This window comes from Peromyscus maniculatus, chromosome 21 (genome assembly GCF_049852395.1).
Source record: "Peromyscus maniculatus bairdii isolate BWxNUB_F1_BW_parent chromosome 21, HU_Pman_BW_mat_3.1, whole genome shotgun sequence".
NCBI lineage: Eukaryota > Metazoa > Chordata > Mammalia > Rodentia > Cricetidae > Peromyscus > Peromyscus maniculatus.
In genome coordinates this window covers 52004234-52025964 of record NC_134872.1, presented here as the reverse complement: position 1 = coordinate 52025964, position 21731 = coordinate 52004234, and the positions used below count along the sequence as shown (strand labels likewise).

At 46.9% G+C, this 21731-nt stretch overlaps 1 protein-coding gene across 6 annotated transcripts; it reads right to left on the bottom strand.

Moving 5' to 3' along the window:
* Positions 1-196: 196 nt before the first annotated feature.
* Positions 197-18452, bottom strand: Tdrd6 (tudor domain containing 6). Of its 6 annotated transcripts, none has more exons than XM_042265923.2 (5): positions 11267-18452; positions 8153-8280; positions 6388-6477; positions 2313-2376; positions 197-727 (listed from the first exon to the last, which is right to left on the bottom strand). In XM_042265923.2, exons 1-5 carry the CDS (start codon positions 17352-17354, stop codon positions 684-686), a joined length of 6414 nt encoding a protein of 2137 aa, XP_042121857.2. In that variant the 5' UTR covers positions 17355-18452; the 3' UTR covers positions 197-683. The 6 variants fall into 6 exon arrangements, with proteins under 6 accessions (XP_042121857.2, XP_042121858.2, XP_076413939.1 ...); XM_042265924.2 differs by having other exon boundaries at positions 6409-6477; XM_076557824.1 differs by lacking the exon at positions 197-727 and adding an exon at positions 797-1372 and having other exon boundaries at positions 6409-6477.
* Between the last annotated feature and the right edge of the window lie 3279 nt (positions 18453-21731).

Sequence of the window (21731 nt, the reverse complement as noted above, 5' to 3'; positions counted from 1 at the left end):
GCAGCCCTGGCTGGTCTGGAACTTAATATGTAGACCAGGATGTCCTCAATTTTGCAAGAGAGCGGGCTGCCCCTGTCTCTTGAGTGCTGGGGTTAAAGGTGTGTGCCACCACAACAAGGTCAGAGCTAAGTTTCCATAGCACCAAGCTTACCCACGCCTCAGAGGAGAGACGGAAGATCAACGACACGACCACAGCTGCAGGATAACCTTTATTCAAATCGTGTGTTGCGTTTGTGTATTTCCAAGTTCAAACAGAACAGCAGCTACCTATGGAGTAGACTGGTGAGGCAAAGCTCCAAACTCAAAACAGCGGTTCAGAAAATCTTGCTAACAGCTGTGCTGCACTGTAGCACCCTGCCACACCCACTGTGAACCTAGGGTTTTCTATTTTAATATAAACAATATATTGAAAAGATACCCTTTTTATGAATATAGTAATGCGTTAGCAAATTGTTTAGCAAAATAAATTATCCTGGCTGAGAAGAAACACAAGAAGACTACAGGCCAAAAGACAGGCCCAGACACCTCTAAACTGCAGTACACAGGCTGCTTTGTCAACCTGAGATCTGTTGTTTCCGTCACAGATCAGTGTCCCCCACAAGGACAACTTCCAGTGGTCACAAGCTTTGAGTTTGGTCTGGGGACCTTGTGGCTTGTGAAAGGCAGCATCTGACTGGCCGTGTCTATACATGCAGAGTCGAATCGGCATCACCTCCACATTCCTCCTCTGAAACAGAAGAAAGGTCTGAGCTGAGAAAGCATGGAGATAACAGGGCAGGAAGGAAGGCGGGTGTCCTAAGAGGAACCCAGAATCATTCTTAAGAAATGAGTTTTCTTCTTTTTAATACTCCAGCTCTCTGTACCTAGTACCAACGCTTTTTTAAGACATTATGAAACTGGCTAATTTCATATTTTTCTAGAATGAGGGTAACAAGGGGGTCAATCAGTTTGTGGATTAGCCTGGCTTTTTCTCACATTCTACTGCAGCCACAGGGTGCAGGTTTCATTCTGAATGTGCTGAGATTCTAAGAACCAGCATGTTGGCCTATTCTGTTTTCAGCTTATCGTGTGTGTGTGTGTGTGTGTGTGTGTGTGTGTGTGTGTGTGTGTGTGTGTGTGTGTGTGTAAGTAGAGATAACTTGTCAAATGTCAGTTCCTCCTTAGACCATGTACTGGTTAGGTGGGTGGTTTTGGGTTTTGTTTTTGTTTTTAACTTGACACAAGTTAGGCCATCCAGGCAGAAGGAACCCAACTGGGAAAAGGCCTCTATTAGACAGGTCTTCAGGCAAGCATGTGGAGCTTTTTCTTGAGTAATAATCCATGGGGAAGAACTCAGCCTACTGTGGGTGGTGCCGGCCCTGGGTAGGTGGTCCTGGGAGGTAGAAGAAAAGCAGCTGAATAGGAACTGGAGAGCAAGCCAGTAAGCAGCATCCCTCCATAATTTCTGCCTCTGTTCCTGTCTGAGTTCTTGCCCTGAATTTCCTCAATGATGGACTGTGATTGCCCTGTCCCAAATAAATTACTCTCCTCCCAAGTTGCTTTTGGTCATAGTGTTTATCACAGCAATTGAAAGCCAACTGGAATGCATCATGTGGGATCTAGGGATAGAATCCAGGTCAGCAAGGCTTGGCAGTGGGCCTACATACCCACCGAGCCATACGACCACCCACCAGTGTACCATTTATGAAAAAGAGATGTGAAGTTCTGGCAATACCCAAACAACTGCATCTTGTCATGAAGAGAAATGTCCAAAAAGAAATTTCAAAAGATTAACAGGCAGAAAAATTCAATGTATAAGTCAACTAGTTCTGAGCAAGTACCTACTTTTAAGTTACACTTATTATTCTGTGTGATGAGGGAGGACTACCAGGTACGTGCACACGTGTGTGAAGGGGAGAGGTCAGTTGGCAAATACAGGGTCTCTCCTTTCACCACGTGGGTCCCTAGGTTTGAACTCACGTCTTCAGGCACGGCAGTAAGTGCCTTAACCTGCTCACGGATCGATCCCTCTTGCTTGCCCTGAGAAAACAATTCTATGCCTTTTAACATGAACTTGTCAAGTTTGGAAGTTAACTTCCAAGATTTCTTCAATTCACCAACAAATTCCCTCTGACATTTCAACAAATAAACCTCCTTGATCCTGATTAACCACATTTAAACATTTTCCCACCGCCACTACCGCCGCCACCTGGTTCTGCTGACATCCACTGAAGATGAGAGACCATTTCGTTTGAGGGATTAAAGTAATTCTGTCTTTAGGACTTGGAGATTCTGGTGACAAAGAACATGGTGGTTTTAAACACCCAGGTTACCTTTGAGAGTGGTGTCATCCGATGACACGAAGGGAGGGTCCTTTCCCACGGTTTGGAACCCAGCCTAGCAAACGGAACCTTGGAGTTATTATCATCGTTAACGTTGTAAACACAGTAGTTTAGAATCAGAACCTCGCCGCGGAGGAGGACAAATGGGCAAATGCACCCCTGATGAGTTATCATGATTTGCTTTCAGAGCCAGGGATTGGGATCAAAAACACGTCTTCTGTTTGCCAAGCCCTCCCTCCCTGGCACATCTCTGCCAGAGCATTCCACACAGGCAGGAGAGTACCCTTTCCTGGATGTATGCTCTCCCAACCCTGGCAGCTTCATCCGATGAAGGGAGGAGAGGGTGTGTGTACAAACGGGTGTGCTAGTGTGCACCTGTAGTCCCAGCCCTTGGGGGAGACAGAGGATCAGAAGTTCAAGGTCATCCGCCACTATTTAGAGAGTGCAGGGCAGCTTGGGAAGGTGCAGTATACCTGGCCTCTACAGGGAACATCTTACCTTACCCCCTGCTTCCAAACTTGGGGATCATTGTAGAAGAGGGGGCAGAAAGAGTGTAAGAGCCCAAGGCAGTGCACAATCACACGTGTGTTCTGAACACAGCAGGGCAGCTGCACTCAGAATCTTAAGACAGCATGCACAAGCCCTATGCAGACCCGAGTTAGACCAAACCCAGCATGGAGATGGGTGCTGGACCTTCAAGCCCACCCCAAGTCAGGGGGACAGTGACAAGTGGGAGAAGAGGAGACAGTTTTCTCGAGAGTCTAGCCTCTGCCAAGTCAACTATGCCCCAGGGAAAACCACACACCCAGGAACACCTGGGCAGCACAAATCAGCCTTGAAGGGATAAAACAAAATGGATTCAAAGTTGGGTGGGTGGGGAAGGGGAGTGGATTTGGGAAGAGCTGGGGAAAGGGGGTGACTATGATCAAACCACATTGCATGAAACTCTCAGGGGACTGAAAAAAAAATACAAGCCAGGCTTTGAAAAAAAAGGGTGGGGGGGGGGCGCGGAAATGGGCCATCACTCTTCAAATAGCTGCTCTCCGTGGTGAGACTATTAATGTTATTAATGATTATGGTCTCTTCAATAGCTAATAGCATTGTGTGCAAGTAAGACATTTTGTGATAAAATTAATCATTCAGATAAAAATTCTTTTATAAAAATCAGAAAGACACCTAGAGACTAACGGCTCTGTGTATCGTAAAGTCATGCACAGCTGAGTGACTCATGATACTCATTTGTAGGTGGCTATTATCTGAGCTCACTCGCATTACAGAGAGGACCATTTAAGTCCCATTAGTAACCAAATCAAACAATGTTGACACTTTTCTCCTAAGTAGTTTCTCAGTATCTGCTAATTGGCCTAGTTAATGCCACCAGCAGTTGTATCTATGAATGTCCCATTTAGGTTCTTTGTTTGTTTGTTTGTTTCATTTGCTTTTTCGAGACAGGGTTTCTCTGTGTAGCTCTGGCTGTCCTGGAACTCACTCTGTAAACAAGGCTGGCCTCAAACTCACAGAGATCCATCTGCCTCTGCCTCCCGAGTGCTGGGATCAAAGGTGTACACCACCACTGCCTGGCTGAATGTCCCATTTAGGTATTCCTAAATAAGTTCTCCCACCCTGCTTTGCCTGCTACAGGGCAGTTTATCCAAGTAGAATTCTACATATCTATATTTGAGTATGGACTCTTCGAAATTCATATTTGGATCCAACCAGAGGGGAAAGAAATGGAGGAAAACTGTGGCAGGCTGTTATTCCACAAGAGGGGTAAAGAGTGAAATTCAACGCTTTCACAGCCATGGCTTATGGCTTTCCCGTGGTAGCCAGTATGGAGTGAGCTCCCTAACTTTTCTCCTCTACTGATCACAACTGACACTTTCAGACACAATGAAAATAAAGTGAATGCAAATGTCAAGAGTAAAAGGTTGACACCGACAATGAGAAAAACTGGGACCCACAGCAGGTGGGAGTTTCCTGCCTCCACCTATACTGCCGCCTCTGCACTGAGGGTAGGCCTGTGTGAAGATATGTCACTGTGACTGGTTTAATAAAAAGCTGTACAGCCAATAGCCAGGCAGGATTTCCAGGCACAGCATGCTAGGAAGAAGAAGAAGAAGGGTGGAGTTGTGAGGAAACGTGGAGAAAGCATGACATGTAGGAGAAGAGGAAACAAGCCAAGAGCAATGTGTCAGCACGGAAATTAACAGAAATGGGTTAATTTAAGTTACAAGGGCTAGTTAGAAACAAGCCTATGCTGTCTGCCCAGCTTTCATAAGTAATCAGTCTGTGTAGTGCTTTGGGAGCTGGTTAGCGGGACAGAGAAAGACTCACTACAGACCCAAGTTCGATCAATAACATTCCTATAAAAAGCTGGGTGTGGAGGAGCACGCTTGCAATTCCCTTGTAGACAGGGGCAGAGAGAGGCAGCCACCTGAAGCTTCCTGTCTGGTCAGCAGAGCCAAACTGAAGAGCCCCAGTTCCCAAGGAGGGACCCTGTCTCAAAACACACACCACCAGGGTGGGTGGCTCCTGGGGAACATGAGGCTGACCTCCGTCCTCCGTGTGCCTGTGCATACACATGCATGTATGCCCTCCACATCCAACAGGTGACTCGGCAGAGAGGAAGCTCAGTCTTAACCCCAACACCAAGAACGAGCCAAGGCCAAGAACCGCCCTGAGCTGTGCTTGGCAGAAACCGCCCCAGGAGTCTCTCACACCTGTCTACCACCACGTAAGCTCCAGATTGGCCCCTGAGTAGCTGAAGTGCCGAGCAGACCTGAGCAATAAGGCACAGGCTTTGAACCCTGAACTGACGTGGGAACTGTCAGCCACTGACAGATGGAATTTACAACAGGAACCTCTGTCAATCACTGAAACAAAAACCTCAGCCTTCTCCAGAAGGACCCGGGTCTTATAAGATTCAAAATGCTCAGGACATAACCCAGAATGACTCGGCTCACAAACCACTAGAGAAACCTGAACCATTTCTCCGGGGAAAAGACAATCGACAGACGCCAAGTGATGACCAGGCACTGGAGCTGTCAGAAGTAAGGAGTTCAAATCCAACCATCCAAACACCACCAACTTCAACACCCAGGGATACATCCTGATGGCTGTGGAGACTGCTCACCATTACAGTCCTCTGCAGACTACAGTGTCCCGGGCTGCAGCATCACTTGTGTTTGCCGTGTGTGTGTGTGTGTGTGTGTGTGTGTGTGTGTGTGTGTGTGTAAGAGATACTTAAAATTCAATGTAAATGGTAAATGGTGTGAGGGGAACCAAAGAACCAGCCTGCTTGGCTCTGTGGAGGGTTGACTGTAAGGGGCTGCTACTATTTTGTTTTTAAATTTTTAAAAATATTTCTTTTGTTTATGTGTGTCTATGTGGGTGTGTGCAGGATGAGTACAGGTGTCCTTGGGGGCCAGAAGAGGGCATCAGATCCCCTGGAGCTGGAGTTGCATGCAGTTATGAGCTGCCAAATGTGGGTGCTGGGAACCCAACTCAGGTCCTCTGCAAGAGCAGTAAGTGATCTTCAACTCTGAGCGATCTCCAGCAACTTCATTTTAAATTTTGTCCTATGTCTTGAATTTTTTTGCATCAAAAAAATATACCATACAAGTATCAACACCAAATACTTTTTCTTTCTTTCTTCTTCTTCTTTTTTTTTTTTTTTTGGTTTTTGAAACAGGGTTTCTCTGTATAGTCCTGGCTGTCCTGGAACTCACTCTGTAGACCAGGCCAGCCTCAAACTCAGAGATCCTCCTGCCTCTGTCTCTGCCTCCCTAGGGCTGGGATTAAAGGCGTGCGCCAGCACCGCCTGACTCACTTTTTCATTCTTTAACTTCAAAGTGAAAAGCCAGGAGTAAGCCATGAATGACTAATTTGCTCCAAGTGATGCTTGGCCTCCAATCCCAGAAACATTTTGATACTCATGTTTTCAACTGTTGTTGATACAGGTTTTTCCCCTTCATTTTTCTTAACACAAGGGCCTTGAAAAGTTCTTGTCCAACTATCTTGAAAAAACGAACAATGATTTCATTAGTTAATGCTTACATAGTCGTACCTCAGAGGGGTTCTTATCTACCTTGGGGATACCATTCCAGACATTCTCGGGGCTTACTGTCTCCTCTACACCATTTGAAAGGTTCAAAACCTACAAGAAGAAAAAGAACACTTAGTAAAAAACAAAACCCAAACCAAAAAAAACAGGCAAGCTCCACACACTGTAGGCGATAGATATGTCCCAGGAATCCTTACAATAAAGCAGTAAAAAACAATTACACCAGGGGCTGGGGACACAGCTCTGTTGGTAAAGTGCTTGCCTTGTATGTACAACTCTAGGCTCAACCCCCCAGGTGTGGTGACACATGCCTGTCATCCCAGCATGTGGGAGGTGGAGACAAGAGGCTCAGATATTCAAGGAAACCTTTTGTTACATAGAGTTTCAGACCAGTCTGGGCTACATGAGGCATTGTCTCAAAAGAAAAATAAATGGTTATATTAATTTTTCCCTATACTTTAAACTCAGTAGTACAAACATGTTGATATGTATGTTAACAGATAAAAAATAATTAAAATTTAGACCTCGTGTTCCAAATTTAATAGAAAAACCCTATAATCAGGTAAACGCAATGGAATGTAGTCTCTACAGTGCTGCCCCCCAAGCTTGCTTCTACATGTGCAAGCATTCAGGTAGATGACAGGCACACCGCTCTTTCTTGGGGGTAGAGTTTGAAGCTATAGAGACATCTACACAATAATAGCAGAGAGTTTCTCAGAAGAGGAAATGGCTAATAGAAATCTTTAAAGAGAATTTGGAATTAATTATGTGGTAAGCCAGGTGTGGGGGTGCACGCCTTTAATGCCAGCACTTGGGAGGCAGAGGCAGGCAGACCCCTGAGTTTGAAGCCAGCCAGTGCTACACAGAGAAACCCCATCTCAAAAAACAAAAAAAGTAAATAAAACCAAACAACAACAAAAAAACAGGTGGTGGATGGGATGAAATGAAGGGAAAATGGGGTTGCTTTATTGCATACACTAAAGCAAAAGCGTGTGTGTGTGTGTGTGTGTGTGTGTGTGTGTGTGTGTATTTGTGTATGCAAAGTTAGTTTGATGTCTATTATATATAGTACAAGATATTAAGAAGCAATGCCTAAGGCTGGAGAGTACAGAGACACTCTGCAGAGTGTTGCCTGCATAATGTTAATGAAATTCATGTACATTCTACACAGTGGTTCTTCCATTTTAAAATTTGTTGATTTATTTGTGCCTGTGTGTGTCTGCTTCTCTGTATGTGCACCACATACAAGCAGGACCAACTCAGGCCACAAGAGGGCGCCTGCTCCATCGGTGGTTGTGAGCTGCCTGATGGAGTGCTGGGAACCCAGTTGGGTTCCTCTACAAGAGCATAAACACTCTTAACCACTGAGCCATCTCTCCAGCCCCAGCTATCCAGTCGTAATGGTGTAAAAATGTACATTCTTGAATCCCATCTCCAGAAATTCAGACTTGCTAAGTCAGGGCAAGGCCCAGGAATATCGAATTTAAAGAACAGGCCAGCGATTCTAGAATATCTGGTCTTCCAGACTGCAGAAAACAAAACAAAATAATACCACAATAAACTCTTAAGTCCCTACCAGTGTTTACATTAAAAAGTGTGGTAGATTTTGATTCTCACAAACTTCATCAAGTTGCCAGGAGAACTGAGTAGGGATAATAAACAGGGACAAACAAATAGCTCCCTGGGCTCTTTGGCAGTCTGGTGACATTAGTAAAGCTCTTACATGCAGCAAGCACCCCTTGAAATAAAGTCCTTCCCTCTCTCTTACCCTTGTTCCTTCTTCGGTTACTTCCAGAATCTCACACTTAGACCACGTGTTCCTTAGGCTTGACCACACAACACATTTCGATCCAACAGAGAAGCCTTTCAGAGTGTAGGTGTTCTGGAGCTGGACTGCTAAATTGAATACAGGAAGACTCAGTGTGCATAGCCTAGCACCTTAGTGTGAGACATGCAGGAGAAGCTCTTTCCTTGTCTAAGTTTTCTGTCCTTGTTTAATCAGTAACATGCAAGTCATATAGTAGTAAATTTTCTATGTAATCTTTTTCCTCAATTATATTATGTATAAAATATATATTTCATACATATGTATTTATGTATGTATATGGGGTCCTGAATCCATATAATCCTAACCACATCACCCACATAATAAAACTAAAAACCACCATTAAATATGACCTCTAATGCTTAAAATTACTACTAAAAGCTGGTACTGTCACTACCAGTGAAAGTGTTGTAGTTTCATAGCCTATACCCTACCATACACACACATATGGAAATTAAAGTCTTGGATACTCACATGAAAAAAAGAATACAAGGTATTTTTCTTTATGAGTCTGGGCTATTTAGCTTAATGTAATATTCTCCAGCTCCATCCAGTTTCCTGCAAATGTCATGCTTTCACTTTTCTCTATGGCTAAATACAATCCCATTGAGTATATTTACCACATGTCTACTGCTGGACATCCAGGTTGACTCATTCATAGCTATTTGTGAATAATGCAGCAATAAACATGGATAAGCAAGTCTGCTGGCTAGTTTTATGTCAACACAAGCTAGAGTAATTTGCTAAGAGGGACTCCCAGCTGAGAAAACGCCTCCGTAAGATCTGCCTGTGGGCAAACCTGTGTGCATTTCCTTGATTGGTGATGTGAGAGGGCCCAGCCCATTGGGGGTGATGCCACCCCTGGGCTGGTGAGCAAGCCATGGGGAGCAAGCCAGTAAGCAGCACTCCTCTGTGGCCTCTGGATCAGCTCCTGGCTGGAGGTTCCGGCCATGACTTCCCTGGATGATGGATGACAAGCTATAAAACAAAGTAAACACTTTTCCTCTCCGAGTTGCTTTTGGTCGTGGTGTTTTATCATGAAACTCTAACCAAGACAGCAAGACTGTGTGGGAGGACTTAGGAGCCCCTTGGGTATATGCCCAAGGATGTCTGTAACTTAGGACAATTCTATTTTTAACTTTTCGAGAAATCCTCATATCAATTTCTATAGTGGCTATGCGGGTTTACACCCCCACTAGCAATGTATAGAGTCTCCCCATTCATCTCAGCCAACATGGGCTGTCATGTGTTTCCTGATGACAGCCATCTTTCTGGGATAAAGAATTTCAAAGTACTTTCAATTGCATTTTCCCTGATGGCCAAGAATGTGAAATGTGTTAAAATGTTTTGTGTCTCTTGAGAATTGTCTACTCAGTCAATTGGCCAAGCTGTTGATTAGAAAATTTTGTGGGTATTTTTTAATGTTTAATTTTTAAAGATCTTTGTCTACTTCTAATGTTAGCCATCTATATGAAATATATCTGGCAAAGATTCTCACCCATTCTGAACATATCTTAAAAGATTAGATTTCCATTTATATTTGGATCCGTGTGTGCATATGTGCACACGCGTGGTTACCCAGAGGCCAGAAGAGGGAGGGTACTGGATCTCTTGGACCTGGAGTTACAGGTGGTTGTGAGATGCTTGCTGTGAGTGTTGGGAATCCAGCTTGGGTCTTCTGCGAGGGCACTGTGCATTACTAACTGGTGAACAGGCTTTCAGGGCTTAGAGCACAGGCTTCCATTCTGTGTGGCATTATAATACGCATCCGGTTTTTAAGTTGTTTGCAGCAAATGTACACAGGGACTAAATCATGGCCAGAGGAGAAAGAGAGCCATGGTGTTAGCACTGAACAGTTCTTAGTAGAAAGAATCTGTGATTTTCATTCTCCTTGTACTGTTACTTTCTCCATTTTTGTATCATGGTTCAAATTCAACAACACAAATATAGACATTTGAAAAGCCCAAAATTGATCACAAAAAGTGAAGAGAGGTAACCATTTAATACGACTTTATTTTTTTTGTTATTTTCTTGGGGCTAGAGAGATGGTTCAGAAGTGAAGAATGTATACTGGTTTTCCAGAAGGTTACTTTTATTATTTAAACTAATAATAACCATGGGAGTTTTGTTGCTTTCTTAAAATCTTTTTTAATAAGGAAAGAAAATAGCAAGTAACAAGGTCAATATTTATTGAGTGCACTCTGAGGTTTCTCCAACCGCTGGCTTTTTTGATTAACAGAAGCTCCCTACATCTAATTTTTGTTTAAAGATTTCTAAATGAATGGCAAAATCGATATATTACACAATTAAGTTGAGGAGAAAAGCAACAGGCAAAGTGATCTCCACTGTAAATTTATTTATAGGCATCCTTGACTAAGGGAAGGCCATGTTTTTAAAACTTAACAAGACATTTACTGTCTTGATTTTAACATACAATTCCTTACAGTTTACATGGGATTGTCCTTTTTAAGACACAGATTTTAGTCATTTTGCTTATTTTTTAAAGTATTTCGTTTATGTGCATGTGGAAGTGAGCAAAGGCAGTCAGATCCCCTGCAACTGAAGATTTGTATGGCATGAGCCACCAGGTGGCTGCTGGGAACCGAACCTGGGTCCTCTGCAAAAGCAGTACATATTCTTAACTGCTCAACTTCCAGCCCCTTGGTCATTTTATTTTTAAACTTAAAATTAATATTCTGTCATTCCATTTAGCATCATTCCACACTGAGTTTACAACTGTGTTTCCATGCTTCAAAATGTCCTTCCTACTGGGGCACAATGGCATAGCCATGCCGTGCCAGCACCCAGGAGCTGAGCCAGAAGGGGCACAAATTCTAGGTTAGTCAGGGGTATAGATAGACTCTCTAAAATCAAAACAAAAATCAAATGCCCTTCATAAAATTCAAATCTGAATGCCTTCCTTACATTAACCTTTCACAAAAACTGTACCTCACACAATAGCTATCTCACCCCCCCCCTTAAAAACTAACAAACAAACAAAAACAACCAAAAAACCAAAAAACAAGAACCACGGAAAGACTTCAAGTTTCAACATACCTGGTACAGCGCTCTCACACTTCCTTCCGTCTCTGGCTTCCTCCTCAGAGAACAAAGGTGCCAACGAGGCAGTGTCATCCCTGTTCTCAAAGCGTGGAAACTCCTCTTCAAATAGGTTCGTGTCCTCACGCGTGGGGGAATCTCCGCTCTTCCCGTGGTGGAGGAGCGGCGACATGCTGTGGCCGTCATCAGAGGAGCCCTCGCAGCTCGACTTTCTCCCCTCCTCTTCCTCCTCCTCCTCCTCCTCCTCCTCCTCGTCGTCGTCCTCCTCCTCGGCACCCCGGGCCTCCTCGGGACTGTTCCGACTGTCGGTGGCCGACAAAGGACTCAGACTGTCCTCCAGAGACAGCTGGGGCGTGGGGAGTTCGAGGTCCAGCGGCTTCTCGGCCTCGCAGTCCAGGGGAAGCTCCACCATAAAGGGCTCCAGGGCCCGGGCCTCACTGCCCGGGGACAGGGGAGCCAGGGGAGGCCCCAGTCCCAGCTCCTCTTTCTCCTCCTCCCCGACAGGGGAGTGCTGCAACTCAATGGATTCCAGTTCCAAGAATTCTTTGCATTCGTCATCGGGGGAGAGTGGGATCTCGAGTGAATTCAGTTCCAGTAACTCTTTCGGCTCACTGGCGTGGGGCATTATTGGGTTAAACCCTGCAATGAGGTAGTTATCCTCAAACTTGGCTCTGTCCACAAAATGGTAATCCATGGTACCTTCCAGCCTCTCGGGACCCATTTTACCTTTGCGGGAGTTCTCCAGAGCTTCAAAAATGTTCCGGGTGCTAGGTTCGTAGAGTTTGCTTGGCTTGGTTACAATGTTTAAATCCTTTTCAAGTCTCTCCGAGAGCTCATCTGCCCGGGCTTCCACATACAAGGGCTTCTCTTGTGCCATTTTATGACTTGGTTTCTTGAGGCCCAGGTCGGGACTGGCGGGCCCGAGGCCTCCCTTCCTCTCCGGGCCCTGCTTCTCATAGTACAGGTCACTCTTGGGAGTGCCCATCTTAGCATATTTCCTCATCTTCTCACTGAGGCTCTCGCCTTTGCTCCTCACCTCCACAACTGCTAATGGAATGTCACAAAAGTCCCTTCTGATGTCCAATACTGTTATTTCCAATACGCCTTCTGTAACTATCTTATAAAAGTAATCCTTTCCCTCTTGGGGGCACGCGCCGCCAGAGACAGGGAACCCAGAAAGGCAGCATGGGAACGCCTGCATGGGGACCGACAGGAGTTCGGGTGGGATGCTCCGAAGCGCTTTGGGGTCCACACAGTCCTCCACGTTCCCGAAGTCCACAAGCCGGACCGACACGAGGTGATCTTCACTTACATTGACGATGAGGGCTCTGTAATAATGTCCATCTTCTCGGTACCGCATGATACACAGATCTCCGATTTGGGGACACTGCGTACAGCTTCCGAGTTCTGCGAGCTGCTTTGCCACACTGTGAAACTCAGTTTCCAAATACTGCAGCTTCTCAGAATTGGCAAACTGACACCAAAAGTACTGAGGTCCGTCTATCACGGTGGCATAGGCTCTTATCAACTTCATTTTGGGATTATACCAGTTCAGAAACACGGAAGTGTCAATGTTGGGTTTGTGGGCAGACTTTGAACAGTCCCCTTTGGTGATGTGGGTGGTAAGCCCCATTTGGGACTTTTCACTGAATGGAAACCTGCTAATCAGATCTTCAGCGATGACGCCATGCTCATCCGAGAGAATCACTTCCCAGATGCCTTGGAATTTAACAAATTCACATCTTATCCGAGCCTCATCCGTCCTTTGGGAAAAGTAGCCCACCATTTCCTTACAGCTTACTACATCAGGTACCCCGAACCCCCTCAAGGAGCAATGGAGGCACAGGGCCGGTAACATAGCCTCGGCAGGGCCAAGCTTACCTGTTCTGTTGGTGTGGACCACAGACATGTTGCCATAATCTATAAACTGCACCGAGAGAAGGTCATTGGGCTGTCGTTCCAGGACCGCTGCTCGGTACCATAAGTTATCTTCTGGGAAGATGGCACATATCACATCGCCACTTTGCCAAGGCGGACCTGTGTGACACTGGGGTCTTGTTCTGACATCATTTAATCTCTCTGAAAGATGGTTGATCTCAGCTTCATCTTCTATCAGCTGGATGTAAAAATCTGAAAGGTCATTGATATGCGAGACATAGATGGAGGTCTTAAAACCAGGGGCTATTGTCTTTTGTGGGAATTCACAGAACTTTGGAGGGGGCACATCTTGGCTGCCAGGTTCCCCCATTCTTCTGTCAGGAAGGGTGGGGTCCAGTTTGGAGGCACTCACAGGTGAGTTGGCAAACAGATCTTTTTTTTCTCTTGCTAATGGGAACCCTCCATCATTCTTGTTTCCCACCGAGTCCTGATATGTGACTAGGTTAGCCTTCCTCGAGCCCTGTGAATATCTGAGCTCCTTACGTGCTGGGCTGGTCTTGGGTCTGCACGATTCCCCCATCATCTCTTCACTGTGTGATTGGCTCTCTTCCAAGCTACTCAAATACTCTGAAGATAAAAACTTCATGTTCTCATTCTTATCTTCAAGGGTGTCGGTCATGCAGAGGATGATTTCCTTCTCCTTGTCTTTTTTTCTGGCACTGCTTTTGTAACCAAGGAGCCCTAGCTTCTCATTAATACTAGCATTAATTTGGATAGCTTCATCATAGAGCTCTATAATCAGTCTCCCATCTGGGTCTTTTGCTACGACTAAAGCCTTCAATGACTTATCTAACACAGTCTCCCGAAACCATGCTGGAACTTCTTCTGGCATGTGATGAGGAATGTCAGATAATGAACATTTAACAGCTTGCATGGGTAAAAGTAAAACATCGTAGGCGTCTCGAGGGATCGGGAGCAGATGATCACTTGCTGTGTAAGTGTTCCCAAAGTCAACAAAGAAGACTTTACACGGCTCTTTTTCTATTATTATTCCCCTATACCAGTTTCCATCAGTATATTTGGCAAGGCACAGCGTCCCAGGGATCAAGGTGGATGCATTTAAGTTCAGCAAGGCTTTACTTAGCTGCATAATGCTGTATGACAATTGTTCTAAAGTATTGGTATTTCTTGCTAGTTGGCAATAAAATGTCCAAGGGTCTTCCACATGTGTTACATACACCAACTCTTCACTTCCGATTTTTAGGTCATGTGTAGAATAGTAGTAAGAATGTAGCTCAACAGAGGGTTCCAAAGGCTTCTGGAGCTTTACAGGCCTCGCCAGTCTCTTTTCTACCAAAAAATGGCAGGCACTCTGAAAGGGCGTTAGCAAGTCCACAACACTGAACCACTCTTCATCATGCCTGGATGCCAACGCAAAGATGGTGCATTTTAATTCTAAGTTATTCTGCCAGGCGTTATCTATAAACCCGCTAAAGGCCTGTACCGCCTTGTCATCCCAAACAAAGGGATTGTCACCCGTGGGCTGAATTAAATTATACAGACTGCACCGAAACGCCTGCACTCTAACCTTGAGAAACGCATCACTAACCGAGAGTATGTTCTTCATGGATACCACGTCCTGGTCGCCATAGTCTACAAATACCACTCTGATGTGCTCCGAGGACTGGGCGCCGCTAATCAGGGCCCTGGACCACCTTCTGCTCGCTGGTCGCTTGGCCAGACAAGCGCGTGTGTCCCCTTCGTAGGGGGCCGGCTCACGTTTGCAGTAGTCTTCGATATCGCACATCAGAGTTCTGAATTCCTGCGCGTCCCCCGTCAGCTGGCACCAGAAGGAGCCAGGGCTTTCGATGTGAGACACCTTGACTTCCAGCGTACTGCCCACTTCCAGCCCTCCTTTGCCGCTGCAGTCTGGCTTCCTTTCCAGGAAATTCAGCCTAGGGAGAGAAGAATCAGCTGTCCCCTTCTCTTTGTCCTGTCCAGTCTGTCCGGAGGGAACATTCAAAAGGCTTCCTGTGTCGACCAAAGCTTCTGGGAGGGATCCAGTTTTATTGTCTTTCTGTTCTCCTTCCACCTTCTTGGCAGAAGACATTTTGCTAGTGTCTGCAATAAAATGACTTGACACATGCCCCGGGGAGTGGGCACTGAGTCTGACGCTTTCTTTTGTTTCAAATTCCTGGTACTTGGCATATCCAGCTTGAGCGATGACTTTGCTGATGTTTTCCTCCCCTGTTCTGGACTCATCAAGAATCTCTATGACGTATTGGTGATCCTGCTTATCAAGGATGTGGACCACTAGTTCTTTGTGGAGTACTGTCTTTTTAAAAAATGAAATTGCTTCCTGGCTCCAAGTTTTCCCCAAAGGCCAGATGTCAGCCAGAGAGCACTTCAGAGCCAATATCGGTAGCTGCCTAAACTGAGGCAGCAGCATCCTGACATCACACCAGTCCACGTTCTCGGAATTGCCCCGGTCTACCAGGAACACATCCACGCTCTTGCTGTCCAGGCGGGTGACCATGGCCCGGTAGTAGCCATTCTCTTTCCATTTGACACAGCAGACGTCCTCGGGTTCAGGTTTCAGAACAACACCGTCCAGCTTGCTAGCAGAAGAGTAGAAGCTGCACATTCTCTTCAGCAGCTTGCTGAAGGTGTTCTTGTGCTTCCTGAGGCGAATCCAGAACTCGGAAGGGCTCTTAACAAACTCCACCTGGGCATCGTAGAAGGCGTTCATCTTCAACCTGAAGGAGCTTAAGGTTGGGAGGGAAACTTCCTCCTCCACCTCCTCAGCCGGGGACTGAGACTGAAATGTCACTTCCATGTCGTCGTCCTCCTCCTCTTCCTCCTCTATGCCCTGGCTCTGAAGAAACCGGTCAGCCAAGCAACAGGACTGTACTCCGAACACGCTGTTGAGGTTAATTCCATCTTCCCCATACAGGGTCACATAATACATGTGCTCAAAAGAACAGTAAAATTCAATCTTTGCATTCAACGCTTGGCCCAGGATCAGAGCTTTCAAATCACCTACTTGGGACCGAGACCAGCCTCTCCCACAGTCCCAGAGTCCATACAGAGCACAAGGGTAGGTCACCACGGGCATTCGGAAATACTCAGGCAGCAAGTACCGGAGGCTGCGGCAGCTCACTAACTCTTTTCTCCCGTAATCGACGTGAAGCACCTGGGCACAGCGCTGAGGCCTGAAAGTCTCAAGCAAGAGAGCCCGGTACCACTGTCCATCTAAGCCACAGGAGGCACAGGGAGACCCCGGCTTGTCTGGGCTCTCCTCCCTCTCCTCCCAGGTGGCACTATCATCCTCGATCTCCGTGGACGCCTGATATACCTGGGCCATGCTCTCAGAGAGGCGGTGGATCTCCTGCGAGAGGCTCCGCAGCTGGCAGTGAATGCGGTGGGGATGGCACACTTGGGTTACGACCACAGGCTCCGTCACTCCCAGCTGCAGATGGGGATAGAAGTAATCCAAGCCAGGATGCTCTTGTTTGGGGGCGGCTCGCGGGAGAACCGGAGCTCCGGAGCAGCCCAGCCCAGTCGCAGTCAGGTAACGTTTGAGCAGGGAACAGAAGAGACTGTCGGGCACCTGCCTGGCCAGGCCCAGTTCCTCCATCTGCTGAGACACCGCGGGCACCTCCAGCAGCACCAGGCGATGGAGGAGCAGCACGTCCAGGACCCGTCCGTGCACCTCCTTACCCTGCAGGTTGCTAAGGAAGTCCACAGCGCTAGGGGACCAGTGCTGGGGTTCGCCGCCGCCGGTGCCACCGCCGCCCGCGGGCACCAGGCCGGCCAGCACACAACCCAGCACCTCAGAGGGCAGGTGGAAGAACTCGCTGCGCCCCGGGGCCAGGGAGCCCGCGCCCGCCGTGATGGTGCGGCCCTCATCCAGCAGGAAGACGCGGCTGTCCTGCGCCTGGCGGCTGACCACGCGGCAGCGGTGCCACATGAGCCCCACCTGCACCAGGCACAGCTCTCCCGGCGAGGCCGAGGCCCCACCCAGGGCCCACGGGCCGCGCGTGGCTGCGGCCTCCTGGATCTCCCGGCTCAGCCGCACGTACTCTTCCCGCCGCTGGCCCACCAGTCCCCACAGCTGCACCGGGATCACCTCGGGATGCACGTCCACGAAGGACACCCGCAGGGCCAGGGAGGCCCCCGGAGTGGGCAGCCCCGGAGTCGAACTCATGTCTACGGTTGGCGCCGAGCTGCCCCGCGCGTCCAGAGACAGTCCCACCGAGCCAGGACCAGGCCACCGACGACGCAAAGGGAAAGATGCCCGGAGAGGAGGGGACCCTTCGGCCAGGCACCCGACGCAGGGCCTCGGGGACTCGCGACTGGTAGCAGCCAGCGGCCGGCCAACCGCCCACCGCGCCTCGCAGGCTCGGGCAGCGCGTGGCTGCCCGCCTTCCCGGCGCGGGGGACCTCAACGCGGCCTGGAGGGTGGCCTCCAGGCACAGGGGGCAGCCAGGGTCCGCCAGCAAGCCCGGGAGAGGCAGGGCTAGGGTGCAGCCTCCTTCCTCCCAGGACGCTTTGGCTCTGGGATGCCCGGTGGGAAGGGCTGGTAGAGATCCACTAGGAGGGCAGGGCCGGGAGGCCACTCCCTTTCCGGTTCCCCAGCCCTGGATGGAGCGCTGCGCGCCAAGCATGGTGCGAGCCATTGAAGTTCCCGAAGAGACACCGGGAAGGAAAAAAATGGAGGCGCCAACGGTGCGGTCCTGGACGTTGAGGCTGGAATTTTCATTGCTCTAGGCAAGGCCTAGCTGAGGCCCAGCAGTGCGCTTGCGCAGGGCCCCGATGAGTTGTCTCTTCGGTCTGGTGTATTGGAGACCTGGAGCAGGTTGCTTCAGCCTCTCTCTATCTATGGCCCTGTTTCATGTATGAATGACAGATTCCGTAGGTACTTAGATTAAGTCTGAGGTCAGTGGTTCCTACCCAGCACTTCCTCTCGTGTGGCTTCCTTCCCTGCCCTATTGCCTAGCTATGCCCAGCTAGGGCACCCAACTTTGAAGATACTCTTTATGGATTCAAGGTGAGCACATAAGAAGATGGGCGGGGGTGTGGGGAGGCAAAAGGACTGAGTTATTTCTTCCAACTCCTGCCATGTATGTTATATCAAAAGATTTCTTCTCCCTCTCCTAACTTTTACCAAAGAAAATCGTAGAAATCTCTACGAGGTGGAAGTGGTGTGGAAAATGCAGGTATAATTTAAGGTGGGCCTAGCAGACAACTACATTAGGTTTGTTGTGCATTCACCAAGTTGTATATACATCCCTGAGACCTTTTCATTGTGCCCATACATCTCGTCATACTGCAGGTTCCAGAATGTAAGAACACAATACGGTACTTAATTGTGGTCCTGGCCCAACTCAATTGCAGAATGTTCTAGATCAGACGCTCCCGGTGCTTCTAACTCTCCCTACAGGGTTTCTTTTCCCGTGATGTTGCGGTTTATCACCTGGTTTCTCACTAGCCTGCATGGGGCGGAGGGAATGAAATGCTCCTGAGCTACTGAATGAACAAATTTGATTTCTCAAAACGTTTACTTTTCCACGATGGTCTTATCCTTGAAAAAATTCGATTCCATTTTTTTCCCTGTGATTCTTTTTTTTTTTTCCATTATGAAAGAAAAAGCACACATTGAATTAAAATATTTAGCAAGGTGCTGGAGAGAAATAGCTCAGGTGTTAAAAGCACTTACTGCCCTCAAAGAGAACTCAGTTTCCAATCCTGTCACCATGGGTGGCTCAAAACTGCCTGTAACTACAGCTCCAAATAGTCTTATGCCCTCTTCTGGACTCCATAATCACCTGCATACACACACACACACACACACACACACACACACACACACTACTCATACATAGGAGTAAACATAAAACATTAGAAAGTATTTAGCAAGAACGTTTTGCTGTGGAATGTTATTTTAAGGGATGTTACATTTTCTTCCTACTGCTTTTAACAATGTAAAGATGTGTTACATTTGTTTGATTAAATACAATTAACCTGAGAGCAGGAGGCTGAGTCAGTAACTAGCTGACAGGAAGTGGTAGGGAGGAATCACGTGTAGCTGGGGTTCTTAAGTGGGGGCAGAGCAAAAGGATGCCAGGTTTTGAGGGGAAGGTTTGAGTTAGGAGAGAAGGTTAGCTACTTGCTATTCAGCCTCTCTGAGCCAGCAGAATTTCACCTCAACCTTTGAACCCTGAGTTCTTTAGAGGGATAGAGATCTAGATAAAGTTCCCTTTAGACAAAGCAATCAAGCCCTTGCCTGAGGGAACGGAATTCCCGCCTGGCTACAGCCAGAGCAGCTGAACCACTGTTAGGAGCTGCAGAGGAGTTTGCAGTTGCTGATTAGGACAGCAGGTGCATAAGGGGTGGCCACTGTAGTTAATAAAAAACAGCAGTGTCTCTTCTTGGTGACTCTGTTATTCACCAGAGAGAACTGGTTGTTCCTGCCTTTTGCACAGTGCTAATGTTACAGGGAGCCCACCAGAGATGATCATCAGACACAGTTTATAGCCAATTGAAAGTCTTTATTTCAGCTGGTTGGGACTACACTCAGGTATTGCAGACCTAAGTGTAGCAGCAAGTGTCTAGAGCACAGGGTTTTTGAAGGCAGAAACTTTGGCATTTCCCTTGGGGTAGGAGTAGGGGAGGCGATTTTGTGCAAGCAAGCAATTTGACAGGAGCTAAGACTAGCGGTTAGCTGGAGGGGTTCTGTACAAGCAGGCAGTTTAAGAGAAGCTAAAGTTCGTTAGGGCATCTTGGCCTTGGGTTGGAGTTCTAGAAAAGAGTTGGATAATTTTCCTTGGGGTACTTCATCAAGGAGATCAAATTCTAGTTAAACTTGAAATGGCCTCAGCAAGAATACAAGATGGAAGAACCTCTGCACTGTCTTGCCCCATCACACTCTGTAATCTATGATGTTTTGAAACTGTTGGCTGTTTCTCTTTACTATCATAGTGTGAACTTCATCAAAGTAGGATCTCTTCTCATTTTCCTACTCCCGGGGCCTCATACAGTGCTGGAATGCTGACACCCAGTGCAAGTTTAAGGAGAGAGTAAATCTAGAGCTAGAAACTGTACCATATAAGTGGGAAGTTCACCCTAAGAAATGGTTTGATCACAGAGAATACTTCAGGTACAAGCATATATACTAAATAATACAACGAAATAGTATACACCAGAAGCTCATAGATACAGTGAGTTCTTGCTCCAGCACCTATATTTATAGGTGCTCGAAATTTAACAAGCCTTACATTTGCTTGGCAAGTACCATACCGCTGAGCTGCACTCCAGACCTTTCTTTCCATTTAACCCACCCTCTTGCTACTGTCCACCCCCAAGTGTTATTGAACTTGGGTGTCAGAGACTGAATCCAAGCAGGATTCAGCCACTAACCCTCAATAAGACAATGTCAAGAGTCACATTAATAATAGAAAGCAAAGAGAGGAGGTTTATCCAGTGTGGCCACATTGGGGAGAGGGACAAAGAGTTAGTGAACCCCCCAAGTCCATTCACCTTTGGGGTCCAGCAGCTAGGCATAGTGGTACATGCATTTAATGCCAGCACTCGGGAGGCAGAGGCAGATGGAGCTCAGTGAGTTTGAGGCCAGCCTGAGTCCCAGGAGAGTCAGAGCTAAATAGTGAGACCCCCGTGTCAAAAACCAAATGAAAACCAAACAGAGGGCCAGGGATGCAAATTTCAGCTGCCCTGGCCAAGGTGTGGTCCAGCCCAGCATAGACTTATCACTGCCTGAGTTTCAATCTCATCCAGTACGGTGGCCTGACAAGTTGTCAGAGCTATGTGAAACCTATTTAAAGGAGATAAATCACCCCCACTGCTCCCCACAACCCCTGGTTGGGGCCTTTTCCTTCTCCCAGCTTGAGATTCCTGGGAAAATTCCCATTTCTTTGGGGTCCATTGTTTCTGATAGTCAAGTTGTGACAGGCAAGTGTATTTTTAGAATATCTTCATTTCTGCCAGGCTCCTGACATAAAGGTCTTAACCCTGAAATGTCAGGGAACAGCCCTTATGTGCTGACATTCTGCTAAGTATTTCAGTGTTCTTCATCTGTTCCTGGAGTAGGTAGTTTTACATTTATTTTCTGTCCTATTCTGCTCTAGGAAAGAGAAGTGGAATTTTTTTTTATGTTGGACCATTACACTATTATGATTAAACTCCAACTAAGTTATCTCCCGTTCTTTATCATGAAAAGTATTTTCATTTATATTAAAAAGTATAAGTTCCCCGCCCGATTAGTCCTGAGAGTCCTCTGCTTCAGTAAAGTATGGACAGGGAATATTTTAATTCTAAACATATAGTTAAGGGCCAAAGAAAGGAAGGATAAGGCCAAGGATGAGATGGAAAATACCTGAGAGGGGTTGTAATACTATATTTTAATATTTTTATGAAAATAAGACTCAAAAAATTGGGAAAAGTCAAGTGATACTTTTCTCTATGCTATCCAAACATAGTTCAGAGTCTATTGCAGGAATCAACCATGTTTATTTTTTATTTTTTTGTTTTTTTTCAAGACAGGGTTTCTCTGTGTAGTTTTGGAGCT